The following is a 27,715-nucleotide window of genomic DNA, read 5'->3' as shown; positions in this document are numbered from 1 at the left end:
ATTAAGGTAACGCCCCACCCCTGATACCAGTAATAAGAACTACCTGATTAAGGTAACGCCCCACCCCTGATACCAGTAATAAAACAATAATAACTACCTGATTAAGGTAACGCCCCACCCCTGATACCAGTAATAAGAACTACCTGATTAAGGTAACGCCCCACCCCTGATACCAGTAATAAAACAATAATAATAACTACCTGATTAAGGTAACGCCCCACCCCTGATACCAGTAATAAAACAATAATAATAACTACCTGATTAAGGTAACGCCCCCACCCCTGATACCAGTAATAAGAACTACCTGATTAAGGTAACGCCCCACCCCTGATACCAGTAATAAGAACTACCTGATTAAGGTAACGCCCCACCCCTGATACCAGTAATAAGAACTACCTGATTAAGGTAACGCCCCACCCCTGATACCAGTAATAAGAACTACCTGATTAAGGTAACGCCCCACCCCTGATACCAGTAATAAGAACTACCTGATTAAGGTAACGCCCCACCCCTGATACCAGTAATAAGAACTACCTGATTAAGGTAACGCCCCACCCCTGATACCAGTAATAAGAACTACCTGATTAAGGTAACGCCCCCACCCCTGATACCAATTATAATAACTACCTGATTAAGGTAACTTCCCACCCCTGATACCAATAATAATAACTACCTGATTAAGGTAACGCTGCACCCCTGATACCAGTAATAAGAACTACCTGATTAAGGTAACGCTGCACCCCTGATACCAGTAATAAAACAATAATAAGAACTACCTGATTAAGGTAACGCCCCCACCCCTGATACCAATTATAATAACTACCTGATTAAGGTAACTTCCCACCCCTGATACCAATAATAATAACTACCTGATTAAGGTAACGCTGCACCCCTGATACCAGTAATAAGAACTACCTGATTAAGGTAACGCCCCCACCCCTGATACCAATAATAACAACTACCTGATTAAGGTAACGCCCCACCCCTGATACCAGTAATAATAAATAACAACATTAATAACAACAATAATAAATAACAACATTAATAACAACAGTAATAAAACAATAATAAATAACAACATTAATAATAATAACAATAATAAATAACAACATTAATAAATAACAACATTAATAACAATAATAATAACAATAATAAATAACAACATTAATAACAACAATAATAAATAACAACATTAATAACAACAGTAATAATAACAATAATAAATAACAACATTAATAACAACAGTAATAATAACAATAATAAATAACAACATGAATAACAACAGTAATAATAACAATAATAAATAACAACATTAATAACAACAGTAATAATAACAATAATAAATAACAACATTAATAACAACAGTAATAATAACAATAATAAATAACAACATTAATAACAACAGTAATAATAACAATAATAAATAACAACATTAATAACAACAGTAATAAAACAATCAATAATAAGAAATAAGAAATATAATAATAATAATCATAATCATAATAACAATAATAATAATAATCATCATAATAATAATCATAATCATAATAACAATAATAATAATAATAATAATAATCATAATAATAATAATAATTAATAACAAAACAGGTGTAGACTTGAACTGTGAAACGCTGACTGGATGGGCCGTTCGCCTCTGTAGCGCCTTACGGTCAGATGCCGTGCAGTTGCCATACCAGGTGGTGATGCAACCGGTCAGGATGCTCTCGACGGTGCAGCTGTAGAACCTTTTTGAGGATCTGAGGGACCCGTGACAACATCTTCTCTGTCTCCCGACGGGGGGATACGCATCCTAACCCAAACAAAGGAACTCCTCCCAGCGTTTTCTGGCTTCGTTGTCTTTAAACGCTTTAGTCAGCATCCTAACTGGTATCCGTGACGTCTGAGCTGAACATGTAGTTCTCAGGTTTGGATTCGACCCCTTTGAGATTTTTTTCAGTGTTTATTTTTGTGCCCTTTTTTTCTCCCCTATTTTCTCCAATTGGTAGTAAAAGTCTTGTCTCATCGCTGCAACTTCCGTACGGACTCGGGAGAGGCGAAGGTCGAGAGCTATGCGTCCTCCGAAACACGACCCAACCAAGCTGCACTGCTTCTTAACACAGCGCCCATCCAACCCGGAAGCCAGCCGCACCAATGTGTCGGAGGAAACACCGTGCACCTGGCGACCTGGTTAGCGCGCACTGCACCAGGAGTCGCTATGAGACAAGGATATCCCTGCCGGGCCAAGCCTTTCCGTAACCCGAACGACGCTGGCTTCCGGCCTCCCGATCGCGGCCCGCTGCGAACCCAGAGTCTGGTGGCACAGATGGCACTGCGATGCAGTGCCTTAGACCACTGCGCCACCCAGGAGGTTCCTGCAGTGTTAATGTGTTAATATGTTGTGTGTGTTTTCCAGACGGGGTCAGAGCGCGTGGCTCTGCAGTGTAAAGAGAACATCTTCGCCATCCAGACTCTGAAGGACTTTCAGTACATAGACAGAGACGGAAAAGACCAGGGAATCAACGTCAGAGAGAAGAGCAAACAGCTGGTGGTCCTGTTGAAAGATGAGGAGAGACTGAAAGGTGAGGAGGAGGAGGAGGAAGAGGGAGGTGGTGGTCCTGCTGAAAGATGAGGAGAGACTGAAAGGTGAGGAGGAGGAAGAGGGAGGTGGTGGTCCTGCTGAAAGATGAGGAGAGACTGAAAGGTGTTGAGGGAGGTGGTGGTCCTGCTGAAAGATGAGGAGAGATTGAAAGGTGAGGAGGAGGGAGGTGGTGGTCCTGTTGAAAGATGAGGAGAGACTGAAAGGTGAGGAAGAGGGAGGTGGTGGTCCTGCTGAAAGATGAGGAGAGATTGAAAGGTGAGGAGGAGGACGAGGGAGGTGGTGGTCCTGTTGAAAGATGAGGAGAGACTGAAAGGTGAGGAGGAGGAGGAGGGAGGTGGTGGTCCTGCTGAAAGATGAGGAGAGACTGAAAGGTGAGGAAGAGGGAGGTGGTGGTCCTGCTGAAAGATGAGGAGAGATTGAAAGGTGAGGAGGAGGACGAGGGAGGTGGTGGTCCTGTTGAAAGATGAGGAGAGATTGAAAGGTGAGGACGAGGGAGGTGGTGGTACTGTCTGGCACTAGGGCTGTCTGGAGTAATGTACTGTCTGGAGTCATGTACTGTCTGTCTGGAGTCATGTACTGTCTGTCATAGACCACTAGGTCTGTCTGTAGTAATGTACTGTCTGTCTGGAGTCATGTACTGTCTGTCTGGAGTAATGTACTGTCTGTCTGGAGTCATGTACTGTTTGTCATAGACCACTAGGTCTGTCTGGAGTAATGTACTGTCTGTCTAAGACCACTAGGTATGTCTGGAGTAATGTACTGTCTGTCTGGAGTAATGTACTGTCTGTCTAAGACCACTAGGTCTGTCTGGAGTAATGTACTGTCTGTCTGGAGTAATGTACTGTCTGTCATAGACCACTAGGTCTGTCTGGATTAATGTACTGTCTGTCTGGAGTAATGTACTGTCTGTCTGGAGTCATGTACTGTCTGTCTAAGACCACTAGGTATGTCTGGAGTAATGTACTGTCTGTCTGGAGTAATGTACTGTCTGTCTAAGACCACTAGGTCTGTCTGGAGTAATGTACTGTCTGTCTGGAGTAATGTACTGTCTGTCATAGACCACTAGGTCTGTCTGGAGTAATGTACTGTCTGTCTGGAGTAATGTACTGTCTGTCTGGAGTAATGTACTGTCTGTCATAGACCACTAGGTCTGTCCAGGTGAGGTTAATGATGAGGATGATGTTCCTGTCCAGGTGAGCGTTCCCAGGCTCTGAAGACGAAGGAGAGGATGGCTCAGGTCACCACTACAGGGGCGGTGACACCGGGTCAGGGTTTTGGCCGAGGTTCGTCTCAACCCAACCTGTCGACCTCCTACAGCGAGGAGTACGGCAAGTCGGAGGGGTCACCTGCATCTTACCACGGCTGTGAGTAGATCTAACTATATTACACACACACACACACACACACACACACACACAGAGGTTTAGACACTAAGGGTTTTAGATGGTGTTGGAGGTTTGATCTTTCTTCTTCCTAAAACCAGCGTCCAATCAAAACTCATCTTTCTTTACCTTTCAGCTCGTTTCACGTTAATTTAGCTTTTAGGGACCTTCGGAAACAACTTTTCAGACGAACACCACAACACGTAGACCCCCCCCAAAAAAGGCCGACTTAGTACCACCTCTCTGTCAACAGAGCTCGGTGCTTATTATGGGATGTTTTAGGTTACACAATCCCACCTTTTTTGGGGGGGTAGCATGTTAATGACATGTTGGAGATAGACCCTACTGAACCATTCAGAACACAAAGAATTATACTTGTCTTGTTAAAATTGCGTTTTCCCCCGCTTTGGGCAGAGGGGAGACACCCATGTTCCCGTTCTGGACTCTGTTCCCCTTCCTCCTTCACGTGGCTGGAGTCTGTTCCCCTCCCTCCTTCACGTGACTGGAGTCTGTTCCCCTTCTCTCCTTCACGTGACTGGAATCTGTTCCCCTTCTCTCCTTCACGTGACTGGAGTCTGTTCCCCTTCCCTCCACGTGACTGGAGTCTGTTCCCCTTCCCTCCACGTGACTGGAGTCTGTTCCCCTTCCCTCCACGTGACTGGAGTCTGTTCCCCTCCCCTCCTTCACGTGACTGGAGTCTGTTCCCCTTCCCTCCTTCACGTGACTGGAGTCTGTTCCCCTTCCCTCCTTCACGTGACTGGAGTCTGTTCCCCTTCCCTCCTTCACGTGACTGGAGTCTGTTCCCCTTCCCTCCTTCACGTGACTGGAGTCTGTTCCCCTTCCCTCCTTCACGTGACTGGAGTCTGTTCCCCTTCCCTCCTTCACGTGACTGGAGTCTGTTCCCCTTCCCTCCTTCACGTGACTGGAGTCTGTTCCCCTGCCTTCCTTCACGTGACTGGAGTCTGTCGTTCCCTCCCTCTGGCCCCAGTCACCTCTGACCTCTAACCTTTAGGTCACAGCAGTGGCGCTCCAAGGTCTCACCTCCGTGTGTGTGTGTGTGTGTGTGTGTGTGTGTGGTTTTGATACATGTGGTGGAAACTGTAGCAGCTGAATCATCATCCTCCTCCTCTGAAGGAAGCAGAGATCAGCCAATAGAAACGAGGCTGGACAGGCACTGGCCAATGAGAGTGGGGCTGGAGGGTGTTGCCAGGGAACATTTTTGAGATTCCAGACAGTGGAAGGTTCTGGGTATTGTTCACCAAGACTGTGGAGTGACTCCCTCTCTCTCCTCTGGCGTCTCATTGGTCTCTCCCTCTCCTTAGGGTTAATATAATGTATAATGAGGTTATAATGCAAGGTGTGTAGTGTCTTTATGAGAAAGGGTCAGTATAATGTACCAGTAGATGGTCTGAGGTTATAATGTATCAGTAGATGGTCTGAGGTTATAATGTATCAGTAGATGGTCTGAGGTTATAATGTATCAGTAGATGGTCTGTGTTCAGGTTTGAGGTTATAATGTGTCTTTATGAGACAGGGTTAGTATAATGTATCAGTAGATGGTCTGAGGTTATAATGTATCAGTAGATGGTCTGAGGTTATAATGTGTCTTTATGAGACAGGGTTAGTATAATGTTTCAGTTGATGGTCTGTGTTCAGGTCTGAGGTTATAATGTTTCAGTTGATGGTCTGTGTTCAGGTCTGAGGTTATAATGTGTCTTTATGAGACAGGGTCAGTATAAGGTATCAGTAGATGGTCTGAGGTTATAATGTATCAGTAGATGGTCTGTGTTCAGGTCTGAGGTTATAATGTGTCTTTATGAGACAGGGTCAGTATAATGTATCAGTAGATGGTCTGTGTTCAGGTCTGAGGTTATAATGTGTCTTTATGAGACAGGGTTAGTATAATGTATCAGTAGATGGTCTGTGTTCAGGTCTGAGGTTATAATGTGTCTTTATGAGACAGGGTTGGTATAATGTATCAGTAGATGGTCTGTGTTCAGGTCTGAGGTTATAATGTGTCAGTAGATGGTCTGTGTTCAGGTCTGAGGTTATAATGTGTCTTTATGAGACATGGTCAGTATAATGTATCAGTAGATGGTCTGTGTTCAGGTCTGAGGTTATAATGTGTCTATATTAGACAGGGTTAGTATAATGTATCAGTAGATGGTCTGTGTTCAGGTCTGAGGTTATAATGTGTCTTTATGAGACAGGGTTAGTATAATGTATCAGTAGATGGTCTGTGTTCAGGTCTGAGGTTATAATGTGTCTATATGAGACAGGGTCAGTATAATGTATCAGTAGATGGTCTGAGGTTATAATGTATCAGTAGATGGTGTGTTCAGGTCTGAGGTTATAATGTGTCTTTATGAGACAGGGTCAGTATAATGTATCAGCAGATGGTCTGAGGTTATAATGTGTCTTTATGAGACAGGGTCAGTATAATGTATCAGTAGATGGTCTGTGTTCAGGTCTGAGGTTATAATGTGTCTTTATGAGACAGGGTCAGTATAATGTATCAGTAGATGGTCTGTGTTCAGGTCTGAGGTTATAATGTGTCTTTATGAGACAGGGTTAGTATAATGTATCAGTAGATGGTCTGTGTTCAGGTCTGAGGTTATAATGTATCAGTAGATGGTCTGTGTTCAGGTCTGAGGTTATAATGTGTCTTTATGAGACAGGGTTAGTATAATGTATCAGTAGATGGTCTGTGTTCAGGTCTGAGGTTATAATGTGTCTTTATGAGACAGGGTTAGTATAATGTATCAGTAGATGGTCTGTGTTCAGGTCTGAGGTTATAATGTATCAGTAGATGGTCTGAGGTTATAATGTATCAGTAGATGGTCTGAGGTTATAATGTATCAGTAGATGGTCTGTGTTCAGGTCTGAGGTTATAATGTGTCTTTATGAGACAGGGTTAGTATAATGTGTGAGGAACCTTGTTTCAGCACTTCATTAGCATATTTATTATTTCCAGGATGGATTAAATGCAGTTTATTTTTGGTTTTTCCCTTTTCATGGTTTGTTGTACTGAGAGATACTGGAGCTATATTTATACATCACTAGGATATCTGTCTGTTGGCTGACTGGCTCGCTGACTGACTGGCTGACTGACTGGCTGCCTGGCTGGCTGGCTGACTGGCTGATTGGCTGGCTGGCTGGCTGGCTGACTCACTGACTGGCTGACTGACTCACTGACTGGCTGGCTGACTGACTGACTACTGGCTGGCTGGCTGGCTCACTGACTGGCTGGCTCACTGGCTGGCTGGCTGGCTGGCTGGCTGGCTGGCTGGCTCACTGGCTGATATTAACACATCACTAGGATCTCTGTTGTGTTCAACCTTAGACTGAACAGACACCTAGACTACCAATGTGTAGACTCAGTAGGGATTAGGATGGAGTCTGAATCAGACTGAATATGTAGTGGGTTAGGATGGAGTCTGACTGAATATGTAGTGGGTTAGGATGGAGTCTGACTGAATATGTAGTGGGTTAGGATGGAGTCTGACTGAATATGTAGTGGGTTAGGATGGAGTCTGACTGAATATGTAGTGGGTTAGGATGGAGTCTGTCTGAATATGTAGTGGGTTAGGATGGAGTCTGACTGAATATGTAGTGGGTTAGGATGGAGTCAGACTGAATATGTAGTGGGTTAGGATGGAGTCAGACTGAATATGTAGTGGGTTAGGATGGAGTCTGACTGAATATGTAGTGGGTTAGGATGGAGTCTCAATCAGACTGAATATGTAGTGGGTTAGGATGGAGTCTGACTGAATATGTAGTGGGTTAGGATGGAGTCTGACTGAATATGTAGTGGGTTAGGATGGAGTCTGACTGAATATGTAGTGGGTTAGGATGGAGTCTGTCTGGATATGTAGTGGGTTAGGATGGAGTCAGACTGAATATGTAGTGGGTTAGGATGGAGTCTGACTGAATATGTAGTGGGTTAGGATGGAGTCTCAATCAGACTGAATATGTAGTGGGTTAGGATGGAGTCTGACTGAATATGTAGTGGGTTAGGATGGAGTCTGACTGAATATGTAGTGGGTTAGGATGGAGTCTGACTGAATATGTAGTGGGTTAGGATGGAGTCTGACTGAATATGTAGTGGGTTAGGATGGAGTCTGACTGAATATGTAGTGGGTTAGGATGGAGTCTCAATCAGACTGAATATGTAGTGGGTTAGGATGGAGTCTGACTGAATATGTAGTGGGTTAGGATGGAGTCTGACTGAATATGTAGTGGGTTAGGATGGAGTCTCAATCTGACTGAATATGTAGTGGGTTAGGATGGAGTCTGACTGAATATGTAGTGGGTTAGGATGGCGTCTCAATCAGACTGAATGTGTAGTGGGTTAGGATGGAGTCTGTCTGAATATGTAGTGGGTTAGGATGGAGTCTGACTGAATATGTAGTGGGTTAGGATGGAGTCTGACTGAATATGTAGTGGGTTAGGATGGAGTCTGACTGAATATGTAGTGGGTTAGGATGGAGTCTGACTGAATATGTAGTGGGTTAGGGTGGAGTCAGACTGAATATGTAGTGGGTTAGGGTGGAGTCAGACTGAATATGTAGTGGGTTAGGGTGGAGTCTGAATGAATATGTAGTGGGTTAGGATGGAGTCTCAATCAGACTGAATATGTAGTGGGTTAGGATGGAGTCTGACTGAATATGTAGTGGGTTAGGATGGAGTCTGACTGAATATGTAGTGGGTTAGGATGGAGTCTCAATCTGACTGAATATGTAGTGGGTTAGGATGGAGTCTGACTGAATATGTAGTGGGTTAGGATGGCGTCTCAATCAGACTGAATATGTAGTGGGTTAGGATGGAGTCTGTCTGAATATGTAGTGGGTTAGGATGGAGTCTGACTGAATATGTAGTGGGTTAGGATGGAGTCTGACTGAATATGTAGTGGGTTAGGATGGAGTCTGACTGAATATGTAGTGGGTTAGGATGGAGTCTGACTGAATATGTAGTGGGTTAGGGTGGAGTCAGACTGAATATGTAGTGGGTTAGGGTGGAGTCTGACTGAATATGTAGTGGGTTAGGATGGAGTCTCAATCAGACTGAATATGTAGTGGGTTAGGATGGAGTCTGACTGAATATGTAGTGGGTTAGGATGGAGTCTGACTGAATATGTAGTGGGTTAGGATGGAGTCTGACTGAATATGTAGTGGGTTAGGATGGAGTCTGACTGAATATGTACTGGGTTAGGATGGAGTCTGACTGAATATGTAGTGGGTTAGGATGGAGTCTCAATCAGACTGAATATGTAGTGGGTTAGGATGGAGTCTGACTGAATACGTAGTGGGTTAGGATGGAGTCTGACTGAATATGTAGTGGGTTAGGATGGAGTCTGTCTGAATATGTAGTGGGTGAGGATGGAGTCTCAATCAGACTGAATATGTAGTGGGTTAGGATGGAGTCTGACTGAATATGTAGTGGGTTAGGATGGAGTCTGTCTGAATATGTAGTGGGTTAGGATGGAGTCTGACTGAATATGTAGTGGGTTAGGATGGAGTCTGACTGAATACGTAGTGGGTTAGGGTGGAGTCAGACTGAATATGTAGTGGGTTAGGATGGAGTCTGTCTGAATATGTAGTGGGTGAGGATGGAGTCTCAATCAGACTGAATATGTAGTGGGTTAGGATGGATTCTGTCTGAATATGTAGTGGGTTAGGATGGAGTCTGACTGAATATGTAGTGGGTTAGGATGGAGTCTGACTGAATATGTAGTGGGTTAGGATGGAGTCTGACTGAATATGTAGTGGGTTAGGATGGAGTCTGACTGAATATGTAGTGGGTTAGGATGGAGTCTGACTGAATATGTAGTGGGTTAGGATGGAGTCTGACTGAATATGTAGTGGGTTAGGATGGAGTCTGACTGAATATGTAGTGGGTTAGGATGGAGTCTGACTGAATATGTAGTGGGTTAGGATGGAGTCTGACTGAATATGTAGTGGGTTAGGATGGAGTCTGACTGAATATGTAGTGGGTTAGGATGGAGTCTGACTGAACATGTAGTGGGTTAGGATGGAGTCTGACTGAACATGTAGTGGGTTAGGAAGGATGGAGTCTGACTGAATATGTAGTGGGTTAGGATGGATGGAGTCTGACTGAATATGTAGTGGGTTAGGATGGAGTCTGACTGAACATGTAGTGGGTTAGGAAGGATGGAGTCTGACTGAACATGTAGTGGGTTAGGATGGATGGAGTCTGACTGAATATGTAGTGGGTTAGGAAGGATGGAGTCTGACTGAATATGTAGTGGGTTAGGATGGAGTCTGTCTGAATATGTAGTGGGTTAGGATGGAGTCTGACTGAATATGTAGTGGGTTATGATGGAGTCTGACTGAATATGTAGTGGGTTAGGATGGAGTCTGACTGAATATGTAGTGGGTTAGGATGGAGTCTGACTGAATATGTAGTGGGTTAGGATGGAGTCTGACTGAATATGTAGTGGGTTAGGATGGAGTCTCAATCAGACTGAATATGTAGTGGGTTAGGATGGAGTCTGACTGAATACGTAGTGGGTTAGGGTGGAGTCTGACTGAATATGTAGTGGGTTAGGATGGAGTCTCAATCAGACTGAATATGTAGTGGGTTAGGATGGAGTCTGACTGAATATGTAGTGGGTTAGGATGGAGTCTGACTGAATATGTAGTGGGTTAGGATGGAGTCTGACTGAATATGTAGTGGGTTAGGATGGAGTCTGACTGAATATGTACTGGGTTAGGATGGAGTCTGACTGAATATGTAGTGGGTTAGGATGGAGTCTCAATCAGACTGAATATGTAGTGGGTTAGGATGGAGTCTGACTGAATACGTAGTGGGTTAGGGTGGAGTCAGACTGAATATGTAGTGGGTTAGGATGGAGTCTGTCTGAATATGTAGTGGGTGAGGATGGAGTCTCAATCAGACTGAATATGTAGTGGGTTAGGATGGAGTCTGACTGAATATGTAGTGGGTTAGGATGGAGTCTGACTGAATATGTAGTGGGTTAGGATGGAGTCTGACTGAATATGTAGTGGGTTAGGATGGAGTCTGACTGAATATGTAGTGGGTTAGGATGGAGTCTGACTGAATATGTAGTGGGTTAGGATGGAGTCTGACTGAATATGTAGTGGGTTAGGATGGAGTCTGACTGAATATGTAGTGGGTTAGGATGGAGTCTGACTGAATATGTAGTGGGTTAGGATGGAGTCTCAATCAGACTGAATATGTAGTGGGTTAGGATGGAGTCTGACTGAATACGTAGTGGGTTAGGGTGGAGTCAGACTGAATATGTAGTGGGTTAGGATGGAGTCTGTCTGAATATGTAGTGGGTGAGGATGGAGTCTCAATCAGACTGAATATGTAGTGGGTTAGGATGGATTCTGTCTGAATATGTAGTGGGTTAGGATGGAGTCTGACTGAATATGTAGTGGGTTAGGATGGAGTCTGACTGAATATGTAGTGGGTTAGGATGGAGTCTGACTGAATATGTAGTGGGTTAGGATGGAGTCTGACTGAATATGTAGTGGGTTAGGATGGAGTCTGACTGAATATGTAGTGGGTTAGGATGGAGTCTGACTGAATATGTAGTGGGTTAGGATGGAGTCTGACTGAATATGTAGTGGGTTAGGATGGAGTCTGACTGAATATGTAGTGGGTTAGGATGGAGTCTGACTGAATATGTAGTGGGTTAGGATGGAGTCTGACTGAATATGTAGTGGGTTAGGATGGAGTCTGACTGAACATGTAGTGGGTTAGGATGGAGTCTGACTGAACATGTAGTGGGTTAGGAAGGATGGAGTCTGACTGAATATGTAGTGGGTTAGGATGGATGGAGTCTGACTGAATATGTAGTGGGTTAGGATGGAGTCTGACTGAACATGTAGTGGGTTAGGAAGGATGGAGTCTGACTGAACATGTAGTGGGTTAGGATGGATGGAGTCTGACTGAATATGTAGTGGGTTAGGAAGGATGGAGTCTGACTGAATATGTAGTGGGTTAGGATGGAGTCTGTCTGAATATGTAGTGGGTTAGGATGGAGTCTGACTGAATATGTAGTGGGTTATGATGGAGTCTGACTGAATATGTAGTGGGTTAGGATGGAGTCTGACTGAATATGTAGTGGGTTAGGATGGAGTCTGACTGAATATGTAGTGGGTTAGGATGGAGTCTGACTGAATATGTAGTGGGTTAGGATGGAGTCTCAATCAGACTGAATATGTAGTGGGTTAGGATGGAGTCTGACTGAATACGTAGTGGGTTAGGGTGGAGTCAGACTGAATATGTAGTGGGTTAGGATGGAGTCTGTCTGAATATGTAGTGGGTGAGGATGGAGTCTCAATCAGACTGAATATGTAGTGGGTTAGGATGGAGTCTGACTGAATATGTAGTGGGTTAGGATGGAGTCTGTCTGAATATGTAGTGGGTTAGGATGGAGTCTGTCTGAATATGTAGTGGGTTAGGATGGAGTCTGACTGAATATGTAGTGGGTTAGGATGGAGTCTGACTGAATATGTAGTGGGTTAGGATGGAGTCTGACTGAATATGTAGTGGGTTAGGATGGAGTCTGACTGAATATGTAGTGGGTTAGGATGGAGTCTGACTGAATATGTAGTGGGTTAGGATGGAGTCTGACTGAATATGTAGTGGGTTAGGATGGAGTCTGACTGAATATGTAGTGGGTTAGGATGGAGTCTGACTGAATATGTAGTGGGTTAGGATGGAGTCTGACTGAATATGTAGTGGGTTAGGATGGAGTCTGTCTATCTATAGGACAAGAAGGTAGAGACGACAATACATCACACAAAGCAGAAACAGCTGCCAGTAAGAGTGTCCATGATTTGAGTCTTTGAATGAAGAGAGATTGAGATAAAACTGTCCAGTTTGAGTGTTTGTTGCAGCTCGTTCCAGTCGCTAGCTGCAGCGAACTGAAAAGAGGTGCAACCCAGGGATGTGTTCGCTTTGGGGACTTTTTAACAGAATGATTCTGATTTATTGACATCTGAATGTGGACGGCTCAGTGCTGCCTCCTTTCATTGATTAACTCCAATGGAAGGCCGACCGGGGTACTGCAGGGGGAGACGGCTCAGTGCTGCCCCCTTTCATTGATTAACTCCAATGGAAGGCCGACCGGGGTACTGCAGGGGGAGACGGCTCAGTGCTGCCCCCTTTCATTGAGTAACACCAATGTACGGCAGTTTGTGGTACTGCAGGGGGAGAAGGCTCAGTGCTGCCCCCTTTCATTGAGTAACTCCAATGGAAGGCCGACCGGGGTACTGCAGGGGGAGACGGCTCAGTGCTGCCCCCTTTCATTGAGTAACACCAATGTAAGGCAGTTTGTGGTACTGCAGGGGGAGAAGGCTCAGTGCTGCCCCCTTTCATTGAGTAACTCCAATGGAAGGCCGTCCGGGGTACTGCAGGGGGAGACGACTCAGTGCTGCCCCCTTTCATTGAGTAACTCCAATGGAAGGCCGTCCGGGGTACTGCAGGGGGAGAAGGCTCAGTGCTGCCCCCTTTCATTGATTAACTCCAATGGAAGGCCGTCCGGGGTACTGCAGGGGGAGACGGCTCAGTGCTGCCCCCTTTCATTGAGTAAATCCAATGGAAGGCCGACCGGGGTACTGCAGGGGGAGACGGCTCAGTGCTGCCCCCTTTCATTGAGTAACTCCAATGGAAGGCCGACCGGGGTACTGCAGGGGGAGACGGGACATTCAGAGGGGGAAGGGGGGGGTGGGGTGAAGAGTGGGAGAGGCAGCAAAGCAAGGCAGAACGAAAGTAGAAAATGTATGATGTCATCAGTCTCCGACCATGCTGTCGTCGTCTACTCCCGCCCCCGCCTCTGTTCCCACGGAAACAACACACTCACTGTTTCCAGCCACAGTCTCATAGAAGCTGCTCGTGTGTGTGTGTGTGTAGTTTAGCAGTCATAATGTCGTCTGTTTGATCTCTCTAGTCTTGTACTACAGTGTCCGTTCTGCTGAGGCATGTCTAACGTCTGTGTGTGTGTCTGGTGTGTGTGTGTCTGGTGTGTGTGTGTGTGTGTGTAGTTTAGCAGTCATAATGTCGTCTGTTTGATCTCTCTAGTCTAGTACTACAGTGTCCGTTCTGCTGAGGCATGTCTAACGTCTGTGTGTCTGGTGTGTCTGGTGTGTGTGTGTGTGTGTGTAGCCACGTCTCCGGTTCCAGGTTCAGAGTTGGAGCAGGCCCGCCCCCAGACCAGCGGAGAGGAGGAGCTACAGCTGCAGCTAGCCCTGGCCATGAGCAGAGAGGCTGCTGAACAGGTACACACACACACACATACAGTGCCTTGCGAAAGTATTCGGCCCCCTTGAACTTTGCGACCTTTTGCCACATTTCAGGCTTCAAACATAAAGATATAAAACTGTATTTTTTTGTGAAGAATCAACAACAAGTGGGACACAATCATGAAGTGGAACGACATTTATTGGATATTTCAAACTTTTTTAACAAATCAAAAACTGAAAAATTGGGCGTGCAAAATTATTCAGCCCCTTTACTTTCAGTGCAGCAAACTCTCTCCAGAAGTTCAGTGAGGATCTCTGAGGAGACGGCTCAGTGCTGCTCCCTGCTGCGATTACAGCTCTCTCTGTGTCTCTGTGTCTCTGTCTCTGTGTCTCTCTGTCTCTCTCGCTCCCTGTGTGTCTCTGTCTCTCTCGCTCCCTCTGTGTCCCTGTCTCTCTCTGTGTAGGAGGACAGGATGCGTCGGGGTGATGACCTGAGACTCCAGATGGCACTCGAGGAGAGTCGTAAAGGAAAAGCCCTCGGTGATACCGGCTCTGGAAAACTAGCCAAGAAGAAGAGAGAGGTACAGACAGAGAACTATCTAAACTAGCCAAGAAGAAGAGAGAGGTACAGACAGAACTATCTAAACTAGCCAAGAAGAAGAGAGAGGTACAGACAGAGAACTATCTAAACTAGCCAAGAAGAAGAGAGAGGTACAGACAGAACTATCTAAACTAGCCAAGAAGAAGAGAGAGGTACAGACAGAACTATCTAAACTAGCCAAGAAGAAGAGAGAGGTACAGACAGAACTATCTAAACTAGCCAAGAAGAAGAGAGAGGTACAGACAGAACTATCTAAACTAGCCAAGAAGAAGAGAGAGGTACAGACAGAACTATCTAAACTAGCCAAGAAGAAGAGAGAGGTACAGACAGAGAACTATCTAAACTAGCCAAGAAGAAGAGAGAGGTACAGACAGAACTATCTAAACTAGCCAAGAAGAAGAGGGAGGTACAGACAGAACTATCTAAACTAGCCAAGAAGAAGAGAGAGGTACAGACAGAACTATCTAAACTAGCCAAGAAGAAGAGAGAGGTACAGACAGAACTATCTAAACTAGCCAAGAAGAAGAGAGAGGTACAGACAGAACTATCTAAACTAGCCAAGAAGAAGAGAGGTACAGACAGAACTATCTAAACTAGCCAAGAAGAAGAGAGAGGTACAGACAGAACTATCTAAACTAGCCAAGAAGAAGAGGGAGGTACAGACAGAACTATCTAAACTAGCCAAGAAGAAGAGAGAGGTACAGACAGAACTATCTAAACTAGCCAAGAAGAAGAGAGAGGTACAGACAGAACTATCTAAACTAGCCAAGAAGAAGAGAGAGGTACAGACAGAACTATCTAAACTAGCCAAGAAGAAGAGAGAGGTACAGACAGAACTATCTAAACTAGCCAAGAAGAAGAGAGAGGTACAGACAGAGAACTATCTAAACTAGCCAAGAAGAAGAGAGAGGTACAGACAGAACTAGCTAAACTAGCCAAGAAGAAGAGAGAGGTACAGACAGAACTATCTAAACTAGCCAAGAAGAAGAGAGAGGTACAGACAGAACTATCTAAACTAGCCAAGAAGAAGAGAGAGGTACAGACAGAACTATCTAAACTAGCCAAGAAGAAGAGAGGTACAGACAGAGAACTATCTAAACTAGCCAAGAAGAAGAGAGAGGTACAGACAGAACTATCTAAACTAGCCAAGAAGAAGAGAGAGGTACAGACAGAACTATCTAAACTAGCCAAGAAGAAGAGAGAGGTACAGACAGAACTATCTAAACTAGCCAAGAAGAAGAGAGGTACAGACAGAGAACTATCTAAACTAGCCAAGAAGAAGAGAGAGGTACAGACAGAACTATCTAAACTAGCCAAGAAGAAGAGAGAGGTACAGACAGAACTATCTAAACTAGCCAAGAAGAAGAGAGAGGTACAGACAGAACTATCTAAACTAGCCAAGAAGAAGAGAGAGGTACAGACAGAACTATCTAAACTAGCCAAGAAGAAGAGAGGTACAGACAGAACTATCTAAACTAGCCAAGAAGAAGAGAGAGGTACAGACAGAACTATCTAAACTAGCCAAGAAGAAGAGAGAGGTACAGACAGAGAACTATCTAAACTAGCCAAGAAGAAGAGAGAGGTACAGACAGAGAACTATCTAAACTAGCCAAGAAGAAGAGAGTTCTCTGTCTGTACCTCCCTCTTCTTCTTGGCTAGTTTAGATAGTTCTGTCTGTACCTCTCTCTTCTTCTTGGCTAGTTTAGATAGTTCTCTGTCTGTACCTCTATCTAAACTAGCCAAGAAGAAGAGAGAGGTACAGACAGAACTATCTAAACTAGCCAAGAAGAAGAGAGAGGTACAGACAGAGAACTATCTAAACTAGCCAAGAAGAAGAGAGAGGTACAGACAGAGAACTATCTAAACTAGCCAAGAAGAAGAGAGAGGTACAGACAGAACTATCTAAACTAGCCAAGAAGAAGAGAGAGGTACAGACAGAGAACTATCTAAACTAGCCAAGAAGAAGAGAGAGGTACAGACAGAACTATCTAAACTAGCCAAGAAGAAGAGAGAGGTACAGACAGAACTATCTAAACTAGCCAAGAAGAAGAGAGAGGTACAGACAGAACTATCTAAACTAGCCAAGAAGAAGAGAGAGGTACAGACAGAACTATCTAAACTAGCCAAGAAGAAGAGAGAGGTACAGACAGAGAACTATCTAAACTAGCCAAGAAGAAGAGAGAGGTACAGACAGAACTATCTAAACTAGCCAAGAAGAAGAGGGAGGTACAGACAGAACTATCTAAACTAGCCAAGAAGAAGAGAGAGGTACAGACAGAGAACTATCTAAACTAGCCAAGAGGAAGAGAGAGGTACAGACAGAACTATCTAAACTAGCCAAGAAGAAGAGAGAGGTACAGACAGAGAACTATCTAAACTAGCCAAGAGGAAGAGAGAGGTACAGACAGAACTATCTAAACTAGCCAAGAAGAAGAGAGAGGTACAGACAGAGAACTATCTAAACTAGCCAAGAAGAAGAGAGAGGTACAGACAGAGAACTATCTAAACTAGCCAAGAAGAAGAGAGAGGTACAGACAGAACTATCTAAACTAGCCAAGAAGAAGAGAGAGGTACAGACAGAACTATCTAAACTAGCCAAGAAGAAGAGAGAGGTACAGACAGAACTATCTAAACTAGCCAAGAAGAAGAGAGAGGTACAGACAGAACTATCTAAACTAGCCAAGAAGAAGAGAGGTACAGACAGAACTATCTAAACTAGCCAAGAAGGAGAGAGAGGTACAGACAGAACTATCTAAACTAGCCAAGAAGAAGAGGGAGGTACAGACAGAACTATCTAAACTAGCCAAGAAGAAGAGAGAGGTACAGACAGAACTATCTAAACTAGCCAAGAAGAAGAGAGAGGTACAGACAGAACTATCTAAACTAGCCAAGAAGAAGAGAGGTACAGACAGAACTATCTAAACTAGCCAAGAAGAAGAGAGAGGTACAGACAGAGAACTATCTAAACTAGCCAAGAAGAAGAGAGAGGTACAGACAGAGAACTATCTAAACTAGCCAAGAAGAAGAGAGAGGTACAGACAGAGAACTATCTAAACTAGCCAAGAAGAAGAGAGAGGTACAGACAGAGAACTATCTAAACTAGCCAAGAAGAAGAGAGAGGTACAGACAGAGAACTATCTAAACTAGCCAAGAAGAAGAGAGAGGTACAGACAGAACTATCTAAACTAGCCAAGAAGAAGAGAGAGGTACAGACAGAGAACTATCTAAACTAGCCAAGAAGAAGAGAGAGGTACAGACAGAGAACTATCTAAACTAGCCAAGAAGAAGAGAGAGGTACAGACAGAACTATCTAAACTAGCCAAGAAGAAGAGAGAGGTACAGACAGAACTATCTAAACTAGCCAAGAAGAAGAGAGAGGTACAGACAGAACTATCTAAACTAGCCAAGAAGAAGAGAGAGGTACAGACAGAGAACTATCTAAACTAGCCAAGAAGAAGAGAGAGGTACAGACAGAACTATCTAAACTAGCCAAGAAGAAGAGAGAGGTACAGACAACTATCTCAGTGTTTCCCATGTTATGGCTGTAGGTTGGTAGTCTGTTTTTCTCATAGCTGATTGGTCTGACTGAGTCTGCTGCTGGGCTGGCTGATTGGCCCTCATGAGTCTGCTGCTGGGCTGACTGATTGACCCCTCATGAGACTGCTGCTGGGCTGACTGATTGGCCCCTCATGAGACTGCTGCCTGGCTGAATGACTGACCCCTCATGAGACTGCTGACTGACTGACCCCTCATGAGAATGCTGCCGGGCTGACTGATTGTTTCTCGTTAGGACTGTTGTTTTTGTCTCTGTCAGGGTTTCTGTCACCCGACCTCAGGCTGATTTTTAAAATGCATTCGAAAGACGATAAATAAAATGGGTGCCGTCCAATCGGAGCAGGAACAAAGATCCCACCTGAAATACCGGCCAATGTTTTTTATTTATAAAATAAAAAAAATCACCTTTATTTAACCAGGTAGGCTAGTTGAGAACAAGTTCTCATTTGCAACTGCGACCTGGCCAAGATAAAGCATAGCAGTGTGAACAGACAACACAGAGTTACACATGGAGTAAACAATTAACAAGTCAATAACACAGTAGAAAAAAGGGGAGTCTATATACATTGTGTGCAAAAGGCATGAGAAGGTAGGCGAATAATTACAATTTTGCAGATTAACACTGGAGTGATAAATGATCAGATGGTCATGTAGAGGTAGAGATATAGAGAGGTAGAGATATAGAGAGGTAGAGATATAGAGAGGTAGAGATATAGAGAGGTAGAGATATAGAGAGGTAGAGATATAGAGAGGTAGAGATGTAGAGAGGTAGAGATGTAGAGAGAGAGAGACAGCTTTACATCCCATCACACAGCTGATTGAAATACTGGTCGATGTAGAGAGAGAGAGAGACAGCTTTACATCTCATCACACAGCTGATTGAAATACCGGTCGATGTAGAGAGAGAGAGAGACAGCTTTACATCCCATCACACAGCTGATTGAAATACCGGTCGATGTAGAGAGAGAGAGACAGCTTTACATCCCATCACACAGCTGATTGAAATACAATCGTTGTCATATTAGCATCCCATGCTAGTTGATGATAATCCTAGTCATATTAGCATCCCATGCTAGTTGATGATAATCCTAGTCATATTAGCATCCCATGCTAGTTGATGATAATCCTAGTCATATTAGCATCCCATGCTAGTTGATGATAATCCTAGTCATATTAGCATCCCATGCTAGTTGATGATAATCCTAGTCATATTAGCATCCCATGCTAGTTGATGATAATCCTAGTCATATTAGCATCCCATGCTAGTTGATGATAATCCTAGTCATATTAGCATCCCATGCTAGTTGATGATAATCCTAGTCATATTAGCATCCCATGCTAGTTGATGATAATCCTAGTCATATTAGCATCCCATGCTAGTTGATGATAATCCTAGTCATATTAGCATCCCATGCTAGTTGATGATAATCCTAGTCATATTAGCATCCCATGCTAGTTGATGATAATCCTAGTCATATTAGCATCCCATGCTAGTTGATGATAATCCTAGTCATATTAGCATCCCATGCTAGTTGATGATAATCCTAGTCATATTAGCATCCCATGCTAGTTGATGATAATCCTAGTCATATTAGCATCCCATGCTAGTTGACGATAATCCTAGTCATATTAGCATCCCATGCTAGTTGACGATAATCCTAGTCATATTAGCATCCCATGCTAGTTGACGATAATCCTAGTCATATTAGCATCCCATGCTAGTTGACGATAATCCTGGTCATATTAGCATCCCATGCTAGTTGACGATAATCCTGGTCATATTAGCATCCCATCTAATGGGTGGTCATCTCTCTCTCTCTCTCTCTCCTCCCAGCAGGCCCAGTCCTCTCTGTTAGGATCTAATGGGTGGTCATCTCTCTCTCTCTCTCTCCTCCCAGCAGGCCCAGTCCTCTCTGTTAGGATCTAATGGGTGGTCATCTCTCTCTCTCTCTCTCCTCCCAGCAGGCCCAGTCCTCTCTGTTGGATCTGATGGATGTTCCAGAATCGGATTCGGCCGACCCCTGGGGGGCGAGAGGAGGCGCTGCCGCTGCACCAGACCCCTGGCAGGCCTACGGTACACACACACACACACACACACACACACACACACACACACACACACACACACACACACACACACACACACACACACACCGTGTCTGAATACCCGTACTTGTGCTCTAAATGGCAGGTATTTTGGTAATGTGTAAATATAATGTTTTATAGTATGTGAAATGAACATAATGGAGTGCTTTTAAATGCCAGGATGTAAAACTCATTTTGAGGGTTTTCATCTAGTAGAATTCACCACTTCACTAATTAGGAAGAGAATCGTCTTTTTGTTATCAACATGTGTTTGACAACAGCTGATAATCCAGATTAGGGGACACGCTGTTCCCAAATGAACCACTGGGGGTCCCTGGCACAATACAACAGTATGATAATCCAGATTAGGGGACACGCTGTTCCCAAATGAACCAATGGGAGTCCCTGGCACAATACAACAGCTGATAATCCAGATTAGGGGACACGCTGTTCCCAAATGAACCACTGGGAGGCCCTGGCACAATACAACAGTATGATAATCCAGATTAGGGGGACACGCTGTTCCCAAATGAACCACTTGGAGTCCCTGGCACAATACAACAGCTGATAATCCAGATTAGGGGACACACTGTTCCCAAATGAACCACTGGGAGTCCCTGGCACAATACAACAGTATGATAATCCAGATTAGGGGGACACGCTGTTCCCAAATGAACCACTGGGAGGCCCTGGCACAATACAACAGTATGATAATCCAGATTAGGGGGACACGCTGTTCCCAAATGAACCACTGGGAGTCCCTGGCACAATACAACAGTATGATAATCCAGATTAGGGGGACACGCTGTTCCCAAATGAACCACTGGGAGGCCCTGGCACAATACAACAGTATGATAATCCAGATTAGGGGACACACTGTTCCCAAATGAACCACTGGGAGTCCCTGGCACAATACAACAGTATGATAATCCAGATTAGGGGGACACGCTGTTCCCAAATGAACCAATGGGGGTCCCTGGCACAATACAACAGTATGATAATCCAGATTAGGGGGACACGCTGTTCCCAAATGAACCACTGGGAGTCCCTGGCACAATACAACAGTATGATAATCCAGATTAGGGGACACACTGTTCCCAAATGAACCACTGGGAGTCCCTGGCACAATACAACAGTATGATAATCCAGATTAGGGGGACACGCTGTTCCCAAATGAACCAATGGGGGTCCCTGGCACAATACAACAGTATGATAATCCAGATTAGGGGGACACGCTGTTCCCAAATGAACCACTGGGAGTCCCTGGCACAATACAACAGTATGATAATCCAGATTAGGGGGACACGCTGTTCCCAAATGAACCACTGGGAGTCCCTGGCACAATACAACAGTATGATAATCCAGATTAGGGGGACACGCTGTTCCCAAATGAACCACTGGGAGTCCCTGGCACAATACAACAGTATGATAATCCAGGGACAGGGACCAGTGGGTTTGTCAGTGTGGAAGGGGACAGGGACCAGTGGATTTGTCAGTGTGGAAGGGGACAGGGACCAGTGTGGAAGGGGACAGGGACTAGTGTGGAAGGACAGGGACCAGTGTGGAAGGGGACAGGGACTAGTGTGGAAGGACAGGGACTGTCTGTCTCCTCTACACCTGCAGTTGTCAGAACAGTGGCTCTTTGTTCAGCAGGAATGCTGCTATACTGGTTCTTACATATCTACTGAGAGGGGGGAGAGAGAGCGAGGCGGGGGGTGGAGAGAGGCGAGGGGTGGAGAGAGGCGGGGGGATGCGAGGGGTGGAGAGAGAGGCGGGGGGTGGAGAGATGCGGGGGGGATGCGGGGGGTGGAGAGATGGGGGGATAGGCGGGGGGGGTGGAGAGAGAGGGGGGGGGCTGGGGGGAGGGCAGAGAGAGAGGGGGGGGCAGAGGAGAGAGGGGGAGAGAGAGAGAGAGAGAGAGAGAGAGAGAGAGAGAGAGAGAGAGAGAGAGAGAGAGAGAGAGAGAGAGAGAGAGAGAGAGAGAGAGAGAGAGAGAGAGAGAGAGAGAGAGAGAGAGAGAGAGAGAGAGAGAGAGAGAGAGAGAGAGAGAGAGAGAGAGAGAGAGAGAGAGAGAGAGAGAGAGAGAGAGAGATTAGTCGTCCAGAACAGTAGTGATCTGAAAACGAGGGAACAGCATTGTGACAGACAGCAGGAATGACTTGTCATCTGTCTACTGGGGGTGGGGACTCATGTTGTGTCTGTGTGTCCAGGTGCAGCCCCAAAGCCAGTGGCTCCAGTAGACCCCTGGGGGCCCCCGTCCTCCTCTGTTTCCCCCATGAAGAGCAGTGATCCCTGGGGAACCAACCCTGCTCCCGACCCCTGGGGTTCTGGAGGAACCTCCTACGCAGGTACACCTCAACACCAGGGTTTAGTTAGCCGGTAGTAGCTGGCTCCTACACCTCAACTCCAGGGTTTAGTTAGTTAGTTAGCCGGTAGTAGCTGGTACACCTCAACACCAGGGTTTAGTTAGTTAGTTAGCCGGTAGTAGCTGGTACACCTCAACACCAGGGTTTAGTTAGCCGGTACCTCAACACCAGGGTTTAGTTAGCCGGTAGTAGCTGGCTCCGACACCTCAACACCAGGGTTTAGTTAGCCGGTAGTAGCTGGCTCCTACACCTCAACACCAGGGTTTAGTTAGTTAGATAGCCGGTAGTAGCTGGTACACCTCAACACCAGGGTTTAGTTAGCTGGTAGTAGCTGGTACACCTCAACACCAGGGTTTAGTTAGCCGGTAGTAGCTGATACACCTCAACACCAGGGTTTAGTTAGCCGGTAGTAGCTGGCTCCTACACCTCAACACCAGGGTTTAGTTAGCCGGTAGTAGCTGGCTCCTACACCTCAACGCCAGGGTTTAGTTAGCCGGTAGTAGCTGTCTCCTACACCTCAACGCCAGGGTTTAGTTAGCCGGTAGTAGCTGGCTCCTACACCTCAACACCAGGGTTTAGTTAGCCGGTAGTAGCTGGCTCCTACACCTCAACACCAGGGTTTAGTTAGCCGGTAGTAGCTGGCTCCTACACCTCAACACCAGGGTTTAGTTAGCCGGTAGTAGCTGGCTCCTACACCTCAACTCCAGGGTTTAGTTAGCCGGTAGTAGCTGGTATACCTCAACACCAGGGTTTAGTTAGCCGGTAGTAGCTGGTACACCTCAACACCAGGGTTTAGTTAGCCGGTAGTAGCTGTCTCCTACATCTCAACACCAGGGTTTAGTTAGCCGGTAGTAGCTGGCTCCTACACCTCAACACCAGGGTTTAGTTAGCCGGTAGTAGCTGGCTCCTACACCTCAACACCAGGGTTTAGTTAGCCGGTAGTAGCTGGTATACCTCAACACCAGGGTTTAGTTAGCCGGTAGTAGCTGGTACACCTCAACACCAGGGTTTAGTTAGCCGGTAGTAGCTGGCTCCTACATCTCAACACCAGGGTTTAGTTAGCCGGTAGTAGCTGGTATACCTCAACACCAGGGTTTAGTTAGCCGGTAGTAGCTGGCTCCTACACCTCAACACCAGGGTTTAGTTAGCCGGTAGTAGCTGGCTCCTACACCTCAACGCCAGGGTTTAGTTAGCCGGTAGTAGCTGGTACACCTCAACACCAGGGTTTAGTTAGCCGGTAGTAGCTGGTACACCTCAACACCAGGGTTTAGTTAGTTAGTTAGCCGGTAGTAGCTGGTACACCTCAACACCAGGGTTTAGTTAGTTAGTTAGCCGGTAGTAGCTGGTACACCTCATCACCAGGGTTTAGTTAGCCGGTAGTAGCTGGCTCCTACACCTCAACACCAGGGTTTAGTTAGCCGGTAGTAGCTGGTACACCTCAACACCAGGGTTTAGTTAGCCGGTAGTAGCTGGTACACCTCAACACCAGGGTTTAGTTAAGACTTCCTCGTGGGCCATTGAAACCAGCATTTCTGTCCTCTTCTACTGGGTTTCAAATCAACTTTCTTTCGTTGTCCGGAAGCCAAAGGTACACTCCTAGTCGCATCGACGACCCGCTGTGTGAGGGCGGGCCCCGGTCGGTATTGAGGGCGGGCCCCGGTCGGTATTGAGGGCGGGCCCCGGTCGGTATTGAGGGCGGGCCCCGGTCGGTATTGAGGGCGGGCCCCGGTCGGTATTGAGGGCGGGCCCCGGTCGGTATTGAGGGCGGGCCCCGGACGGTATTGAGGGCGGGCCCCGGACGGTATTGAGGGCGGGCCCCGGACGGTATTGAGGGCGGGCCCCGGACGGTATTGAGGGCGGTTTCCCGGACGGTATTGAGGGCGGTTTCCCGGACGGTATTGAGGGCGGTTTCCCGGACGGTATTGAGGGCGGTTTCCCGGACGGTATTGAGGGCGGTTTCCCGGACGGTATTGAGGGCGGTTTCCCGGTCGGTATTGAGGGCGGTTTCCCGGACGGTATTGAGGGCGGTTTCCCGGTCGGTATTGAGGGCGGTTTCCCGGTCGGTATTGAGGGCGGTTTCCCGGTCGGTATTGAGGGCGGTTTCCCGGTCGGTATTGAGGGCGGTTTCCCGGTCGGTATTGAGGGCGGTTTCCCGGACGGTATTGAGGGCGGTTTCCCGGACGGTATTGAGGGCGGTTTCCCGGTCGGTATTGAGGGCGGTTTCCCGGTCGGTATTGAGGGCGGTTTCCCGGTCGGTATTGAGGGCGGTTTCCCGGTCGGTATTGAGGGCGGTTTCCCGGTCGGTATTGAGGGCGGGCCCCGGTCGGTATTGAGGGCGGGTCCCGGTCGGTATTGAGGGCGGGCCCCGGTCGGTATTGAGGGCGGGTCCCGGTCGGTATTGAGGGCGGTTTCCCGGTCGGTATTGAGGGCGGTTTCCCGGTCGGTATTGAGGGCGGGCCCCGGTCGGTATTGAGGGCGGGCCCCGGTCGGTATTGAGGGCGGGCCCCGGACGGTATTGAGGGCGGTTTCCCGGTCGGTATTGAGGGCGGTTTCCCGGTCGGTATTGAGGGCGGTTTCCCGGTCCCGGTCGGTATTGAGGGCGGGTCCCGGTCGATATTGAGGGCGGTTTCCCGGTCGGTATTGAGGGCGGTTTCCCGGTCGGTATTGAGGGCGGTTTCCCGGTCGGTATTGAGGGCGGTTTCCCGGTCGGTATTGAGGGCGGGCCCCGGTCGGTATTGAGGGCGGTTTCCCGGTCGGTATTGAGGGCGGTTTCCCGGTCGGTATTGAGGGCGGGCCCCGGTCGGTATTGAGGGCGGGCCCCGGTCGGTATTGAGGGCGGGCCCCGGACGGTATTGAGGGCGGTTTCCCGGTCGGTATTGAGGGCGGTTTCCCGGTCGGTATTGAGGGCGGTTTCCCGGTCCCGGTCGGTATTGAGGGCGGGTCCCGGTCGATATTGAGGGCGGTTTCCCGGTCGGTATTGAGGGCGGTTTCCCGGTCGGTATTGAGGGCGGGGTCGGTTTCCCGGTCGGTATTGAGGGCGGTTTCCCGGTCGGTATTGAGGGCGGGCCCCGGTCGGTATTGAGGGCGGGCCCCGGTCGGTATTGAGGGCGGTTTCCCGGTCGGTATTGAGGGCGGTTTCCCGGTCGGTATTGAGGGCGGTTTCCCGGTCGGTATTGAGGGCGGGCCCCGGTCGGTATTGAGGGCGGGCCCCGGTCGGTATTGAGGGCGGTTTCCCGGTCGGTATTGAGGGCGGGCCCCGGTCGGTATTGAGGGCGGTTTCCCGGTCGGTATTGAGGGCGGTTTCCCGGTCGGTATTGAGGGCGGGCCCCGGTCGGTATTGAGGGCGGGCCCCGGTCGGTATTGAGGGCGGGCCCCGGTCGGTATTGAGGGCGGGCCCCGGTCGGTATTGAGGGCGGGCCCCGGTCGGTATTGAGGGCGGGCCCCGGTCGGTATTGAGGGCGGCCCCGGTCGGTATTGAGGGCGGGCCCCGGTCGGTATATTGAGGGCGGGCCCCGGTCGGTATTGAGGGCGGGCCCCGGTCGGTATTGAGGGCGGGCTCCCGGTCGGTATTGAGGGCGGGCTCCGGTCGGTATTGAGGGCGGGTCCCGGTCGGTATTGAGGGCGGGCCCCGGACGGTATTGAGGGCGGGTCCCGGTCGGTATTGAGGGCGGGCTCCGGTCGGTATTGAGGGCGGGCCCCGGTCGGTATTGAGGGCGGGCCCCGGTCGGTATTGAGGGCGGGCCCCGGTCGGTATTGAGGGCGGGCCCCGGTCGGTATTGAGGGCGGGCCCCGGTCGGTATTGAGGGCGGGCCCCGGTCGGTATTGAGGGCGGGCCCCGGACGGTATTGAGGGCGGGCCCCGGACGGTATTGAGGGCGGTTTCCCGGACGGTATTGAGGGCGGTTTCCCGGACGGTATTGAGGGCGGTTTCCCGGACGGTATTGAGGGCGGTTTCCCGGACGGTATTGAGGGCGGTTTCCCGGACGGTATTGAGGGCGGTTTCCCGGTCGGTATTGAGGGCGGTTTCCCGGTCGGTATTGAGGGCGGTTTCCCGGACGGTATTGAGGGCGGTTTCCCGGTCGGTATTGAGGGCGGTTTCCCGGTCGGTATTGAGGGCGGTTTCCCGGTCGGTATTGAGGGCGGTTTCCCGGTCGGTATTGAGGGCGGTTTCCCGGTCGGTATTGAGGGCGGTTTCCCGGTCGGTATTGAGGGCGGTTTCCCGGACGGTATTGAGGGCGGTTTCCCGGACGGTATTGAGGGCGGTTTCCCGGTCGGTATTGAGGGCGGTTTCCCGGTCGGTATTGAGGGCGGTTTCCCGGTCGGTATTGAGGGCGGTTTCCCGGTCGGTATTGAGGGCGGTTTCCCGGTCGGTATTGAGGGCGGGCCCCGGTCGGTATTGAGGGCGGGCCCCGGTCGGTATTGAGGGCGGGTCCCGGTCGGTATTGAGGGCGGTTTCCCGGTCGGTATTGAGGGCGGTTTCCCGGTCGGTATTGAGGGCGGGCCCCGGTCGGTATTGAGGGCGGGCCCCGGTCGGTATTGAGGGCGGGCCCCGGACGGTATTGAGGGCGGTTTCCCGGTCGGTATTGAGGGCGGTTTCCCGGTCGGTATTGAGGGCGGTTTCCCGGTCCCGGTCGGTATTGAGGGCGGGTCCCGGTCGGTATTGAGGGCGGTTTCCCGGTCGGTATTGAGGGCGGTTTCCCGGTCGGTATTGAGGGCGGTTTCCCGGTCGGTATTGAGGGCGGTTTCCCGGTCGGTATTGAGGGCGGGCCCCGGTCGGTATTGAGGGCGGTTTCCCGGTCGGTATTGAGGGCGGTTTCCCGGTCGGTATTGAGGGCGGGCCCCGGTCGGTATTGAGGGCGGGCCCCGGTCGGTATTGAGGGCGGGCCCCGGACG

General features: G+C 48.0%; 1 protein-coding gene across 1 annotated transcript in view; it reads left to right on the top strand.

Annotated features, from left to right (window-relative positions):
• Positions 1 to 27,715, top strand: part of LOC139422370 (epsin-2-like) — a 43,312-nt gene that overhangs the window by 8,963 nt on the left and 6,634 nt on the right. Inside the window, exons 3-8 of the mRNA XM_071173574.1 lie at positions 2,414 to 2,579; positions 3,793 to 3,963; positions 14,140 to 14,252; positions 14,681 to 14,797; positions 20,335 to 20,446; positions 22,668 to 22,805. Of these exons, the coding sequence (XP_071029675.1) occupies positions 2,414 to 2,579; positions 3,793 to 3,963; positions 14,140 to 14,252; positions 14,681 to 14,797; positions 20,335 to 20,446; positions 22,668 to 22,805 (817 nt within the window). The remainder of the gene's footprint in view (positions 1 to 2,413; positions 2,580 to 3,792; positions 3,964 to 14,139; positions 14,253 to 14,680; positions 14,798 to 20,334; positions 20,447 to 22,667; positions 22,806 to 27,715) is intronic.

This window comes from Oncorhynchus clarkii, chromosome 12, assembly GCF_045791955.1.
Source record: "Oncorhynchus clarkii lewisi isolate Uvic-CL-2024 chromosome 12, UVic_Ocla_1.0, whole genome shotgun sequence".
In the NCBI taxonomy this organism is placed as follows: Eukaryota; Metazoa; Chordata; class Actinopteri; order Salmoniformes; family Salmonidae; genus Oncorhynchus; species Oncorhynchus clarkii.
This window is presented reverse-complemented; position numbering and strand designations above follow the sequence as displayed.